Source organism: Pleurodeles waltl, chromosome 4_2 (genome assembly GCF_031143425.1).
Source record: "Pleurodeles waltl isolate 20211129_DDA chromosome 4_2, aPleWal1.hap1.20221129, whole genome shotgun sequence".
Taxonomy (NCBI): Eukaryota; Metazoa; Chordata; class Amphibia; order Caudata; family Salamandridae; genus Pleurodeles; species Pleurodeles waltl.
Genome location: NC_090443.1, coordinates 55,633,446 through 55,647,395, shown reverse-complemented (window position 1 = coordinate 55,647,395; position 13,950 = coordinate 55,633,446). Strand labels below are relative to the sequence as shown.

The window sequence follows — 13,950 nt, the reverse complement described above, 5'->3', positions numbered from 1 at the left end:
ATGAGGGTGTTCTACATAAATCTTTTTTCCACATGATATACATTTTTCTCTGCCATGCTTTTCTCTCAAGAGCTGTCATTTAGGGTTCCTATACCTGAATGTGCAGTAGAAAATCTGACAGTTGGAAGCATCATTGTGAGAACAGATGGATGATGGGCACTCTCGACTGGCTGGATAGGTTGGAAAAGATTATGGTTAGTTAATGATCGATTGATGCTTAAGTATGTACTGCTGTTGGTAAAATATACCAGGGGCTCCCAGTCTTGCGAAGGGGAAGGATTCAAGCATGTAAATCTATGAAAAAGCCAATGCTGGAGAATTCTTTAATCCTTGGATTGGTTTTATTTTTCTACTGTCAAGTGCAAGAAACCATTGATTTTTCTGGTTTATTAAACTGAAGGTGTATTGTAGGAAGTTGGCCAATGTGGGAACCCTTGGACTCTGTGCATACTATTCCTTACTTTGAAATAGTGCATACAGAGCCAACTTCCTACAGGGGGTGCCCCGGTTCCAGTCTGCCAGCAGGTAAGTACCCGCGTCTTCGGAGGGCAGACCAGGGGGGTTTTGTAGGGCACCGGGGGGGACACAAGTTAGCACAGAAAGTACACCCTCAGCAGCACGGGGGCGGCCGGGTGCAGTGTGCAAACACACGTCGGGTTTCCAATGTAAATCAATGGGAGACCAAGGGGTCTCTTCAGCGATGCAGGCAGGCAAGGGGGGGGCTCCTCGGGGTAGCCACCACCTGGGCAAGGGAGAGGGCCTCCTGGGGGTCACTCATGCACTGGAGTTCCGATCTTTCAGGTCCTGGGGGCTGCGGGTGCAGAGTCTTTTCCAGGCATCGGGATCTGGGAGTCAGGCAGTCGCGGTCAGGGGGAGCCTCGGGATTCCCTCTGCAGGCGTCGCTGTGGGGGCTCAGGGGGGGCAACTCTGGCTACTCACGGTCTCGCAGTCGCCGGGGAGTCCTCCCTGAAGTGTTTGTTCTCCACAAGTCGAGCCGGGGGCGTCGGGTGAAGAGTAGCAAGTCTCACGCTTCCGGCGGGAAACGCAGTTGTTTTAAAGTTGCTCCTTTGAAACAAATTTAGTTGCAGTCTTGGGTGAACAGAGCCGCTGTCCTCGGGAGTTTCTTGGTCCGTTTAGAGCAGGGCAGTCCTCTGAGGATTCAGAGGTCGCTGGTCCCTGGGGAAATCGTCGCTGGAACAGTGTCTTTAGAAGGGGGGAGACAGGCCGGTAGAGCTGGGGCCAAAGCAGTTGGTGTCTCCGTCTTCTCTGCAGGGTTTTTCAGCTTAGCAGGCCTCTTCTTCTTAGGAATCTGAGTTCCTAGGTTCAGGGGAGCCCCTAAATACAGAATTTAGGGGTGTGTTTAGGTCAGGGAGGGCAGTAGCCAATGGCTACTAGCCCTGAGGGTGGCTACACCCTCTTTGTGCCTCCTCCCAAGAGGAGGGGGTCACATTCCTATCCATATTGGGGGGATCCTCCATCTGCAAGATGGAGGATTCCTAAAAGTCAGAGTCATTTTAGCTCAGGTTGCCTTAGGGGCTGTCCTGACTGGTCAGTGACTCCTCCTTGTTTTTCTCATTATCTCCTCCGGCCTTGCCGCCAAAAGTGGGGCTGTGGCCGGAGGGGGCGGGCAACTCCACTAGCTGGAATGCCCTTTGGTGCTGTAACAAAGGGGGTGAGCCTTTGAGGCTCACCGCCAGGTGTTACAGCCCTGCAAGGGGGAGGTGATAAGCATCTCCACCCAGTACAGGCTTTGTTACTAGCCACAGAGTGACAAAGGCACTCTCCCCATGTGGCCAGCAACATGTCTCGAGTGTGGCAGGCTGCTAAAACCAGTCAGCCTACACGGGTAGTTGGTTAAGGTTTCAGCGGGCACCTCTAAGGTGCCCTCTGGGGTGTATGTTACAATAAAATGTACACTGGCATCAGTGTGCATTTATTGTGCTGAGAAGTTTGATACCAAACTTCCCAGTTTTCAGTGTAGCCATTATGGTGCTGTGGAGTTCGTGTTTGACAGACTCCCAGACCATATACTCGTATGGTTACCCTGCACTTACAATGTCTAAGGTTTTGCTTAGACACTGTAGGGGCACAGTGCTCATGCACTGGTGCCCTCACCTATGGTACAGTGCACCCTGCCTTAGGGCTATAAGGCCTGCTAGAGGTGTGACTTATCTATACTGCATAGGCAGTGTGAGGTTGGCATGGCACCCTGAGGGGAGTGCCATGTCGACTTACTAGTTTTGTCCTCACCAGCACACACAAGCTGGCAAGCAGTGTGTCTGTGCTGAGTGAGGGGTCCCCAGGGTGGCATAAGATATGCTGCAGCCCTTAGAGACCTTCCCTGGCATCAGGGCCCTTGGTACCAGGGGTACCAGTTACAAGGGACTTACCTGGATGCCAGGGTGTGCCAATTGTGAAAACAAAAGTACAGGTTAGGGAAAGAACACTGGTGCTGGGGCCTGGTTAGCAGGCCTCAGCACACTTTCAAATCAAAACTTAGCATCAGCAAAGGCAAAAAGTCAGGGGGTAACCATGCCAAGGAGGCATTTCCTTACATGTATCATTTTTCAAAATCTGGTTATCGTCTGCTGTTGACTCCTTTGTGCCTTCAAATATAGTAAACTCACCTGCACTAAGCCAATTCCCTTGTGGTACTCGGAGAAGCAATGCATTTAAGACAAGCCATACAGCAGGTGCATCTTGGATGCAACAAAGTTTCTTGAAGGTGAAGGGAGAAAAGACTGGAAGTCTCCTTTTCGTCTCCTTCACTTCTATTTGGTCTTCATCATGGTGGCCTAATGAACTAGGAGCTATACCCACCACAGCAATCTAGGCATAAAGTTTTAACAGGAATTGACAATTAAATCTCAAATAGCGTCTATCACCAGCACATACTTCACTTCAAATTGGACTAATGGCACTCCCTTCATTTGGAACTCTCTAAGTACTGCATTCAGCTAGTGTAGACTCAGACTGCGCTGAACGCTGCTTCCATACGTCTCTTGAATGTACCGAAACACCATTCTATCGCCTCATAGCTCAGAGACATTCACTGGTTGCCCATCCACAAAAGAATGATCTTCAAAGTATTAGTACTTATTTTTCATGCCTTTTCCAACAAGGCCTCAACATATCTCAAAAGGGTGATTTGTCTACATGCCCTCATAAATACTCTTATATCCTCATACGTCAGACTTTGGATTATCACTTGTTTTAAGCCATATATAAACAAAGGTCTCTCCTTCTCCCTCGTAGATGCAAAGCATTAAGGGCCATATGTACGAACACTTTTTCCCACAGACACAGAATGGGTAAAAACCTTTGCTACATCTGGCCCTAAATCACTCTTGATCAAGAACTACATCAAGTGATTCAAATCTTCCTGCAGAAAATAGAAGGAAACAGGACTCTTTCATTCCACCTATTTTTGAAGTGTGTGCCCTAACTGGAAACTCTCAGCGGCAGGACACCCTAATTTTGAGCAGCTGTCACACTCTACATTCATTCCTTAATTTATTGTAGTTTGCCATACAAATATAGAATATAAACAAGAAAACTAAAATAGATATAGTCAAGCAAGTCAATCCACTGAAGCAATCAAGAGATCATAGAATATTGGAAGCAACCCAACTAGTCTATGGAAGCCATAATCAAAGACCAAGCAGTACTTCACCCGACTTCTACCATGCTACTGGTGCCATAACACAACATCACAAAACACAACCAAAACTCCACTAAAAGAGCCATCAAAAAACAATACAATACTGACTCGAGCCATCCAATTCTCTGCAGCCATCACACCACCATACAACACAGGAATCAAGCCCTTGAATTCAACTGAAGCCACCACACATGTGTACAGCATTTGATGCAACCCATTCCTGATGTTGAGTTCCATCCTGGATTCTATACAACATTGCAAAGCTCAATGTAATTAAAAAAGATACCAGTAGATTCCCATCCCCTGGTTTACTCTACTTCCAGTGACTTATTTCGTTGTTTGCTGTCACATGTGGGCTGTGCCTGAACAACTTTTATGCTTCAAATTCATACTGCCTGAACCATGGCCTTATGATACTCACTCACCCTTGTTTTATAGCGGCTGTGTTCCTTGCCAAAATTTGTAACTCAGGATTCACCAGAACGAGAAATTTGCAATAATTTGTTAGTTTAAATTTTTGAGTCTGACTTGACGGGCGCTTTCGCTGCCTATTCATCTAAAACCCACACAGCCACATCAGACAACATATTTTAGATTATTTTTACCGCTAGCCTTCGTGGCTTTTTTGGTTACATATCTAGTGCTACACCATTCATCTGCTTGGTGCAGCATTTAAGGGTCTCTTTAGGTCGCATTGTTCCTAGGATAACCTAGAATATGGCATCTTATTTAGATTCTGACTACAGAATTCTGTTGCTGCAGCAAAGGGCAGTTCTTTGCCTCTTTTTATCTACCCGATGGATGTGTATGAGAGAATCTAAAGTTGCTGTTTAAAACCCCATCACATACTATGAATGGTTAGGTCAAGTCTTGAACAAATTAATTATTGCATTCCCATGAGTGGTCCTAGTGTCCCTTGTTTGATCTTTCTCATACTCACAGGATACCTGTGGGGCAACAAGTAAGATGGCCTGCCTTCGGTGCAGCTCATGCCAGGCAGCAATCTCATCTATTCTAGAAAAATAGTGTCTTCATCGTTAAACCAGGCTAGTGACAGGACATTAAGTGAGACCTGTAAAGTGGTCAGACTTACGTGGAGAGCTGAAGGCCCACCTCCAAGGCTGTGGTTTCCAGGGTGATCCCAGCATTGCTGATGATAAGATAGAAGATGACCTGTGGGACCAGAAAGCACAAGTGATATAGGGATGGGAGATAAGGAGTGGGGGAGAGATGGGATGACATAAAATAGACAAGAATAAAGGAAGGATGAGAAAGCAATGATAAAGGGAAGAAATGGAGCTACAAGGGACAAGAAAAGTGAAGTGACTGACGGGTACAAAATATGGGTATCGAGGAGGATTGGAAGGGAGGGGAGAAATAGTGCAAATAATATGGGAAGAACTGAAAAGGACAAGAGAAATGAAGAAAGAGCCAGAGTGAATGAGCAAAAGGGAGATAAAAATTGATAGGGGATGAAAATGGAAGAGGAGGATAAGGGAATAAGAGCACATAGAACAATAAATGAGAAAGCGGGGGAACAGAGAATGATAGGGAAGGAGAAGAAAGTTGGGAAAGGTGAGAGGAAAGAGCGAGCATAACAAACGGGGCAGAGACAGTGAACTGAAGCTGGAGTGAAATGAATGGAAGTGTTGGGGTTGAAGGAAGTGTGAGTGTCCGGTAGAAGGCTGAGAAGGTGAGGCAGATACGTGGAACTACTGCTAGCAGGATAGTTGGTGGTAATCTTGGGTTTCGTGTTGATGTCTTGGAGTGTGTGGTGGAAATAGGGAAGTGTGGGCTGAGTGTGGTGGCAGCAGGATGACAATGGGGGAGGATGGTGTATGTATGGCAAATGTGAGATCAGTGAGGTGAAGGTGAGTGTCCTGCGGTCAGTGTGAGAACTGTGTTGTGACTGTGTTACATTTGTAATGGGTATGGGGCAAGATTAAAGTGAAAGCTGCACTTTGAGTGTAACTTGTTGTGAGCTGTACCAGAGCAGTGAGTGTGAGATCAGCATAATGAATGTAAGGATCAGAGTTTAATTTGAGCTGGTGGATGCAGGTTAGGCCACTGGCCCTGATCCAGAGAAAGAGAGGGAAAAACACAAAAGGGGAAAAGAAAGAGCAGGAGGAAGACAGAAAACAGTGACAAAGAGACAAAGAAGGGATGAAAAAGAATCTGCATGCGGGGCAATGAGTGTCTGTTTGTACAGTAAAGAGGCCTGAGGTAAATCAAGACTACACAGCTTTGATATTCACCACCCCGAACCTCAATAGCACTGGCCGAAGGCTTCTGAGCAAAAGTGTGGGCACCAGTACTTATTGTTTTACAAATTAAACATTGGTGAGGATAATATGGTTAGCGGCTATCACATTAAAATGATGTAAAGAATTAAAATCACAAGGTTGTATACAAATTCTACCAAAAGCACATATTTCAGAAGAATAAAGAATAAGAAGAACTCACAATTTCTTTTATAATTGTTGCAATTTATATCAACAAAGCCTGAAAGAGTGCAAACAGTGGTGCCAGGCCTTCAACACCGTGAAGGAAAGGTGACATTTTGGGGGATTTCATAATAATTGCACAGTCAGGGGCTACAGTTGTGTGTCTGTTTGGCACACTGTCAGCTTTTTACAATTGGTTCAGGTTTACAAAAACTCTGATCAACTACGGGGTGTGCTTTGGTTAATTCGGGAACAGTCAAATGTGCTGGTAATATGATGAGTGTGACAGCTAAAGCATGAGTGTGAATGTATATGGGTAAGAGTGGTGCATTAGGGTGACTCTGAGAAATTAATGTGTGTGCGACAGTGTGAGGTATGGTAGTGAGTGTGAGACCACTGCGAGGAGTGTAAAAGCATTGTGATGAGTGTGGGAGATGTGTGGTGAGTATGAGAGTCATCCAGTGAGTGGGAGAGTGTATTGTGAGTGTACAAGTCACACAATGTATGTGAGAATAGTGTGAGAAGCATGAGTACCATCCAGTGAGTATATTGTGATGAGTGTAAGAGCGGTGTGGTGAGCATTAGGGTTATATGGTAAGTATTTTGTGATGTTTGGGAGCAGTATTGTGGGTCTGAGAATCATGCGGTGAGAGCAGTACTACATGTGAAAATATTGTTGTAGTTGTAAACTGTGACTGTGAGAGTAGTGTGGTGTGTGTGTGTGTGTGCGGGCTGTATCAGCATGAGAGTTTTTGAGTGGGTGTGATGTAAAATGACCAGCGAGAGTCGTGCAAAGTACGAGAACCCTGTGGTGAATGTAAAAGCAGTATGATGAGTGTGAAAGCAGTATTATGCGTGAGGCAGGTATGTTAGTGTGTTGTGATGTGTTTGATAAGAGCGTAGTGAATGTTAGAATCATGCAGTGAGCATGAGGACAGTATAACGAGTATGAGAATTGTGCAGTGTGGGAGCACAATGTTGAAGTGTGAAACAAGAGAGGTTGGAATGAATAATCTGGATACACACCTCACTTCCTCTTTTCATGGGGTTTCCCAGCTCACACTCCACCTGTGATTCATTCCCACTGGACTGACATATGATCTGCTTTTCCTGTGCAACAGAAAATAGTGCAAGGGTGAGCATTAAAATAACACCAGAGCAACAAGAACGCAGTTCTGCACACAAGAAGGCTCTCTTGCACTGTTTTCAGGGGTGTAGCATCAGGGGTGGGAGGTTGGTGTGTGACATCCACCAAATAAATACATTCTTGGCTTGGCACTTAGGTCTGGGGGCCCTGAGTCAGGCCTGCTATGTATGTGACAGTTTTCCTAGTTGTTGTCCTAGAATAAAAGCCAAATAATTTTTATTTGATGGAAAACAGGAGAGAGAGCGGCATATATTCATTTAGAGGCTGAATTTCAAAATGTGAAACCAGATTACATGGAATTAATATCGGCTTCCCTGCTTGTCAAATTGTGTGGTAAAGGCCAACATTTTATTTTACAGAGCCTCCTTTTTCTTTATCACATGAGAGCACGTTTGAATACTTAAGTTCAGGATGTGACCTGTGCAAGTATCTCTTATGTTTGAGTTAATAGTCTAAAATGAAAGAAAATAGGCGGTGTTTAGGGTGTACTAGCCTATTGCCTTGCGTCTTAGTTCACTAATGGCATTGTTATGGGCGAGGGAGCCATTAAAGTTCATATTTAAAAGCTTCTAATCAATATCTGTTGAAGCAGTGATATAATCGGATGTACTAAGGCAAAACACTTCTGCATGTTAAAGAAATACACTTGTTAACTTTAAAAGAGACTGTATCATATTTACATTATGTTTGCATAATATACATGCCAAGAGTTTTCATTGCTTGGATTGTGCATGGACTCTTAAAGCCAAGCCAGAAATGTACTGGTCCACCCACTTCTATTGCCACTCGGGCTTAGTACTTATGGCCATCAGTCACTTGATAAAATGATTTGTAAAGGCGAGGACTGGAAACTTGGAGCTCTTACTACATGCACTGATTTGGCAACTCCATCATAAAGACCTCTTGTGGCAGAGACGAAGAAGAAAACATTTAGTGAAAATACATTTAAAACAAGTGATCCCATGGCAGGAACTCCAGGTCGTTGTGTTGTATGTGACCATAGACATGAGTTCTCAGGGAGAATTACGAGGCCCATGTGGGATAGGCAGAGGCATAGCTAACTTAAGGTGGGGAGGGTGTTTGGCAAGTGACAACCCCCAAATACATTCTTGGCTTGGTAGTTGGGTCTGGGGGCTCTGAGATGAGTCTCTTATGTCTGTGTCGAGTTTTCTCGTCATGCTCCTTTCACTAAGATCTTTTAATTTGTTCATTTTTTGGAATGGAAACTTCAATATATACAGGGCTGGTTTACCAAAAACACAGTAAATCTGCACCCACAAAAGTAGTCCTTAAATGGGCGCAAACGTACTTATTTTTTCGAATCAGAAACATTGCAGTAGTAGGCTTGGAAAGCTATGCCAGCCTCAGGTTTGCAGGCAAATTGCTGGCACTCAAACCCCAAAAGGAGATGGGATGCATGTTTGCAAATGGTCTAACCAGTGACAATCACTCTAGGTAGCATTCCCACACATTGTTTTCCGTCCACTGTCCCACTGTATATACAGGACCACCTATGGCAAATCAGTACTGACCCTGCTCATTTTTTTAAGCTAGGAAATTTGAGATTCACACTCCGCCCCAGAATCTCATTGACTAAGCTACTTCCCTGATGGTCTTACAGCCAGCTGCACTCACAGAGTTTCTAGCACCACTGTCTCATAACTAGCTGTACACAACAACGCTCTCTTGGCACTAAGTACCTGCTGCACACACTGATGCTATTGTGGCACTAACTCAACAAGTTGCACACACTGAAGCTCTTGTTGCATAGTAGTGGAACTACCTTCACACACTCTCAGAACTAGCTGTACACACTGAGGCTCTTGTGGAAGTGGCTCAGAACTAGTTGCACATTCTGAATCTCTCATGGCACTGTCTCAGAACGAGCTGTACATGCTGAAGCTCTTGTGGTACTGCCATAGAACTAGGTTTCTTGGCACTGTCTCAGACCTAGCAGCCAACACAGATGGTGTCTTGGAACTGTCCCATCACTAGTGGAACGGTCTTAGATCTAGCTACAGTCACTGATGCTCTTATACACTATAATCTCTCTTCTTACCATGGAAGACCGAACCCCCGAGTAGAGCAGTGTCTCTGGTAAGCTGATGGTGAGCTGTGCCTCATGGGCATCATCGCCATCTCTCTGTGGATGTAGGACATCTGAGGGATGGTTTGTGACCCGGATCTCAAGAGCAATGTCCTCCTTCTCATCTGTCATGGCGAAAAGAGCTTTCCCATCCTCACCGCTGCAGGCAAAAAAGGAATTAATGCAAACTGAGGCATCAATGCAAAGGCAAAAGAAGCACAGCAAAGAAAAGGAAACATGGCAAGGACAGAGTAATCACTGCTGAAAAACTGGGTAGCCAGTGAAGATAGAAGAATCACTGAAGGGATAGGGGAAGATGGAAAGGGATACATAAATTGGTGGAAACAGGGGAATCTGTGCAAGGGCAGAAGAATCAGTGCAGAGGAAGAGGAATCTGCCACAAGGTAGAACAAGCGTTGGCAAGGCATCCCTAAAGCTGTGCAGCATGGCTAAAGATTTTTTTTTAAGTATTTGCTGTGGCCACCTGCATCATTTTGTAGTTGTGCATGACTATAAATTGGCACAGGTACTTTTTTCTTTGTAGTTACTGATCCAAGTTGCATTGCTAGAAAGAAAAGAAAACAAGCAAAAGGTTGTTTTTAAAGTGAGCTGGGCAGGAGGGAATCAGAGGCAATGGGGAGGATGGCAGAAGTGACATGGGCGGAGGGGAACACTGAAGGAAGATGGGGAGGGCGGGAGGGAGGTGTAAGCAATGCAGGGGAGAGCAAGAAGGAGGCAAAAGCAACACTGGAGAGGTGAGAAGGGATGGGGAAGCAACACAGGAATTGGAGGAAAGCACTAAGGAGAGCAGGGGTGATGGGGGAACAAGAGGGAGTGAGAAGGAGGTTGGGAGTAGAGGGAAGCAACACTAAAGGAGTGGGGAGGCAATGGGCAAATGCCAAAGGGAGGAGACGGGGAGAAGCAGTCAGGCGACAGAGCACAACTCAAGTGCAGGGGGAAAGGAGTACACGAGGGAGACAGCTGGAAACACATGCACTCTCACAGAATGCATAACACAAAATAAAAAAACTGTCCTTGGAAAGCAAAAGGGGGAAGTAGATATGCCAGTCAATCAAATAGATGGTAAAGAAGCAATGCTCCATGGGAGGGGCAATCACAAGACTGACAAACTGGGACACGAATAAGAAACAGGGAAATGAAAGTGATAGGAAAGCCAACCAATGGTAAGTAATGTGCGGGATCCAAGCCCTTCCATGTTCTCGGGATCCAAGCCCTTCCATGTTCTTGGTAAATCACAAAATGGCCATGTGCACATGTGCTACCTAGTGTGCTTGACCTATAAATAAATGAAAAGATGCAGGAAATAATAAACATAATGGGGGTCATTATGACCCTGGCGGTATTATGACCGCCAGGGCCAAAACGACGGGAGCACAGCCAACAGGCTGGCGGTGCCTCCCTGCGTATTTGGACCGCGGCGGTAGAGCCGCAGTCGCACCGCCGGGGCCGGCGGTATACCGCCATTTAAGCCCCGGCGGTGATAATCCGCCAGGGCAGCGCTGCAAGCAGCGCTGCCCTGGGGATTATGACTCCCCTACTGCCAGCCTGTTTCTAGCGGTTTGCACCGCCAGGAAGAGGCTGGCGGTAAGGGGACTCAGGGGGCCCCCAGGCAGAGCCCCGTCACGCATTTCATTGCCCGAATTTCGGGCAGTGAAATGCGCGATGGGTGCTACTGCACCCGCTGCACATCAGCATTGCCGCCGGCTCAATTACGAGCCGGCGGCAATGTTGATGTGACATTTCCGCTGGGCCATCAATGGCGGTATTCTGGCGCCCGCAACCTCGGCGGTCTGCCATGCAGACCGCCGAGGTTGTAATGACCCCCAAAGTGTCAGGTCAGAGGCAGTTTTATCAGTGCAGAGTAAGAAGAATCTATTGGACGATAGAAGAAATCGGGCAGGTATAGAGGAACCACTGTTGATATGGTAGAATGAGGGCAGAAACAGGTACATGAATCTGGCCTTGGTTAGAGGAATCAATGCTGAAATAGAGGAATCTGTGAGGACAAACAACACCTAATGCACAGATTAAGAAGTCTGTCCTGGGTTAGAAGAAAAATCAGTGGAATCAGACAAATAAGTAAGCATGAAGGAATAAAGGATGGAAACTAGGAACCAGAGAGGAAAGACAGGAACCTGTACAACGACACAGAAATCAGCACAAAGGTATGGGAATCAGTACTACGTTATAGGAGCTGATGCAAGTCTACATGCATTAGTGCAGTGGTGTGGGAATTAATGCAGCCAGAAAAGATTGTGCCCTAGCATAGAGAAAGCAGTGCAGGGATCCAGTAATTAGTGATTGGATAGGGGAACCATCACAGAGGTAAAGGAATCACTACATATGCAGGTAGCAGTGAGGAGACAGAAATTTATGCAGAGGAAAGAACATGTACAGATACTGGAAGTTCTGAGAAAGAGTAATCTGTGCGGAGAATATGGAAACAAACGGGAATTTCAAGGAGGTCTTTCCTCGCAGTTACTTCAGGGCTGCAGGGAGACCTTAAACTCCACCACACTCGTCAAAGCACCCCACCCATAACATTCAACCAGGGGTTGTGCATACATCTTCTTACACTCACCTGGGGCTTGAAGACCAATTTACCCAACAGTCAACTAAGGATTGGAGGGAAGTGTCCCTCCTCTCAAACACTCAACAGTGGTATGCATGGTGCCCTTTCCCCCACGCTCACTTGTGGGCAGTAAAGTGTTTTCCTCCTACCCACTCATACAAGGATTGCATGGCATTCCCTTAAAGGATAGATCTCCCTCATGATCAATTGAACACTCCACAGTGGCCTTCTGCTGAAACTCACCTGGGCAGAGGCTCGAAGTGATCTGTGTTTTCCACGCGGGAGCAGAAGGTGTAATCAAGCTGCAGGTGGCTCTGGCATATCTTGTCCTCTCCACAGCCCTGCTTCAGAAAGTGTACCTGAAGGGAGACAGGAGGAGTCCAAAAAGATAAAAACCTTCCGATGCAAACTCTGCTCCTTTCAACTGGCTCTAAATATCTAGTCCCCCAGTGCTTGGCATTGTTAATGGTGATACAGCACAAACAAACCATCTCAGCAGTAGCATTGAGAAAGCTAGTACCTGATTGAGACCATATGCACTAAAACATTGGTTTCAAAAAGCAGTTGGGACCACTAAATTATTTTGCAAATAAACCTAAGTACAAAAAATAAACAAAGCTGCTTTAAAAAAAGAAAAACACGTTTTCAGTTCAGAAAAACGTCAGAGAGAGTTGGCAGTAAGCCTCTAGACCACAGCCTATTCCCCTGAGGCTGCCATCCCAATTCATAAAGGGGAAGGGGTCTCAGTGGGGAGTGAGTAACCTCCCCAACTAGGTAGTTGGTAACCTATCACCGATTTGGTATTTCTACACTCTTTGTTGGTTGAGTTCCTTGTCTCCCTCCAGTCAAGTTGAACTCTCCTGGAACCAAGGGCCTCAAGGGAATTTGGTTCCAACTAAGACCTACTGCAAAAATAAACAGGGCTAAATGTTGGTAATGCCAGTGCCTCTCTCGCCCTAGCCCCCTATTCATCAAGGGGAACCACAGACGACCGTCTTTGTAACCTATGGGTAAGAAACATCTATGGCTTGCATGTATTGCCCGTCTCCCTCTATTAATGTTGAACTTTTATGCCAAGGTGATCTTGCCCCACACCCTATTCCAGAAAGAGGGGTCACCATGTAGGGGGTCAATCCTGAAGTAGGGATGTCTTTTTAGTGCTCCAATCCTGAAAGAGGGGTCCCATTGTAGCCACCCATTCCTCAAGGGGGGATCCACTTGTAGTGGACCATTCCGGTAAGAAACACCCTCTTGTAGTGGCCCATGGTTGTAGGCCAATCTTTGCTTGTAGCATTCTGTTTCTGATGGTAGCAACCCCATGTAGCAGCCTATTTCTACATCCACCATACCACTGAATACTATGCAGCATGAAAGGAATGCACCCACCCCTGAACCAGCCCTTCAGCCTGCTCTTGACTCAATAAGTCTCTCTAAAGATGATAACACAATTGTATTAACTGCACCCTCATGCCAGGGATGAACTATTGACTCAGCCACCTTCTACTACAAGGGACGGATCCTCATTTGGATCATTATTTTATTTTAATCAATGGCCAATAGAACTAAAAAACAGCCGCATCAATACCTCTGCCTTGTAGAAGTTTGACTGTTGGGCATTCAGGACAGGTGCCAGGGGCCCCAGGTCGGCACCAGCCGAACGGCGCTTCTGCTGTGCACGGCTGATGTTGTAGCTTAGCGTCACTGGTATGGGCCGGAGTTTGTCCTTGATGTCCTCCTGAAAAAGCATGAATGACAGCCAATGAGACACAGGTGGGTGACAGAGCAGAGATACAAGTGAGCCAATGATGACCCAGTGTTGTATATAGTTTTAGATTAGAGTACAGTAAGTCAATATGGACATAGTTAACGCTGGTCAATATTGAGGCATGGCTGCCTGAGTGTTCAGGATCCATGGCCCTGCGGGGGTATGATGGTAAGATAAGTAACAACATCTGAAAATGCTAGTCGGGCTCTTTGGTATTAACGTGGGTGTCTCCTTTTTAATAATCCATGAATGTA

The 13,950-nt window shown here is 46.0% G+C and overlaps 1 protein-coding gene across 4 annotated transcripts in view; it reads right to left on the bottom strand.

The window, feature by feature from the left end:
- The window catches only part of ITGA7 (integrin subunit alpha 7), a 259,855-nt gene that overhangs the window by 80,615 nt on the left and 165,290 nt on the right, over nucleotides 1–13,950 (bottom strand). For all 4 annotated transcript variants that reach the window (XM_069230634.1, XM_069230633.1, XM_069230636.1 and 1 more), the window contains 5 exons: nucleotides 13,517–13,666; nucleotides 12,175–12,290; nucleotides 9,312–9,498; nucleotides 7,132–7,215; nucleotides 4,755–4,834 (listed from right to left, as the gene is read on the bottom strand). In XM_069230634.1, the coding sequence (XP_069086735.1) occupies nucleotides 4,755–4,834; nucleotides 7,132–7,215; nucleotides 9,312–9,498; nucleotides 12,175–12,290; nucleotides 13,517–13,666 (617 nt within the window). The remainder of the gene's footprint in view (nucleotides 1–4,754; nucleotides 4,835–7,131; nucleotides 7,216–9,311; nucleotides 9,499–12,174; nucleotides 12,291–13,516; nucleotides 13,667–13,950) is intronic.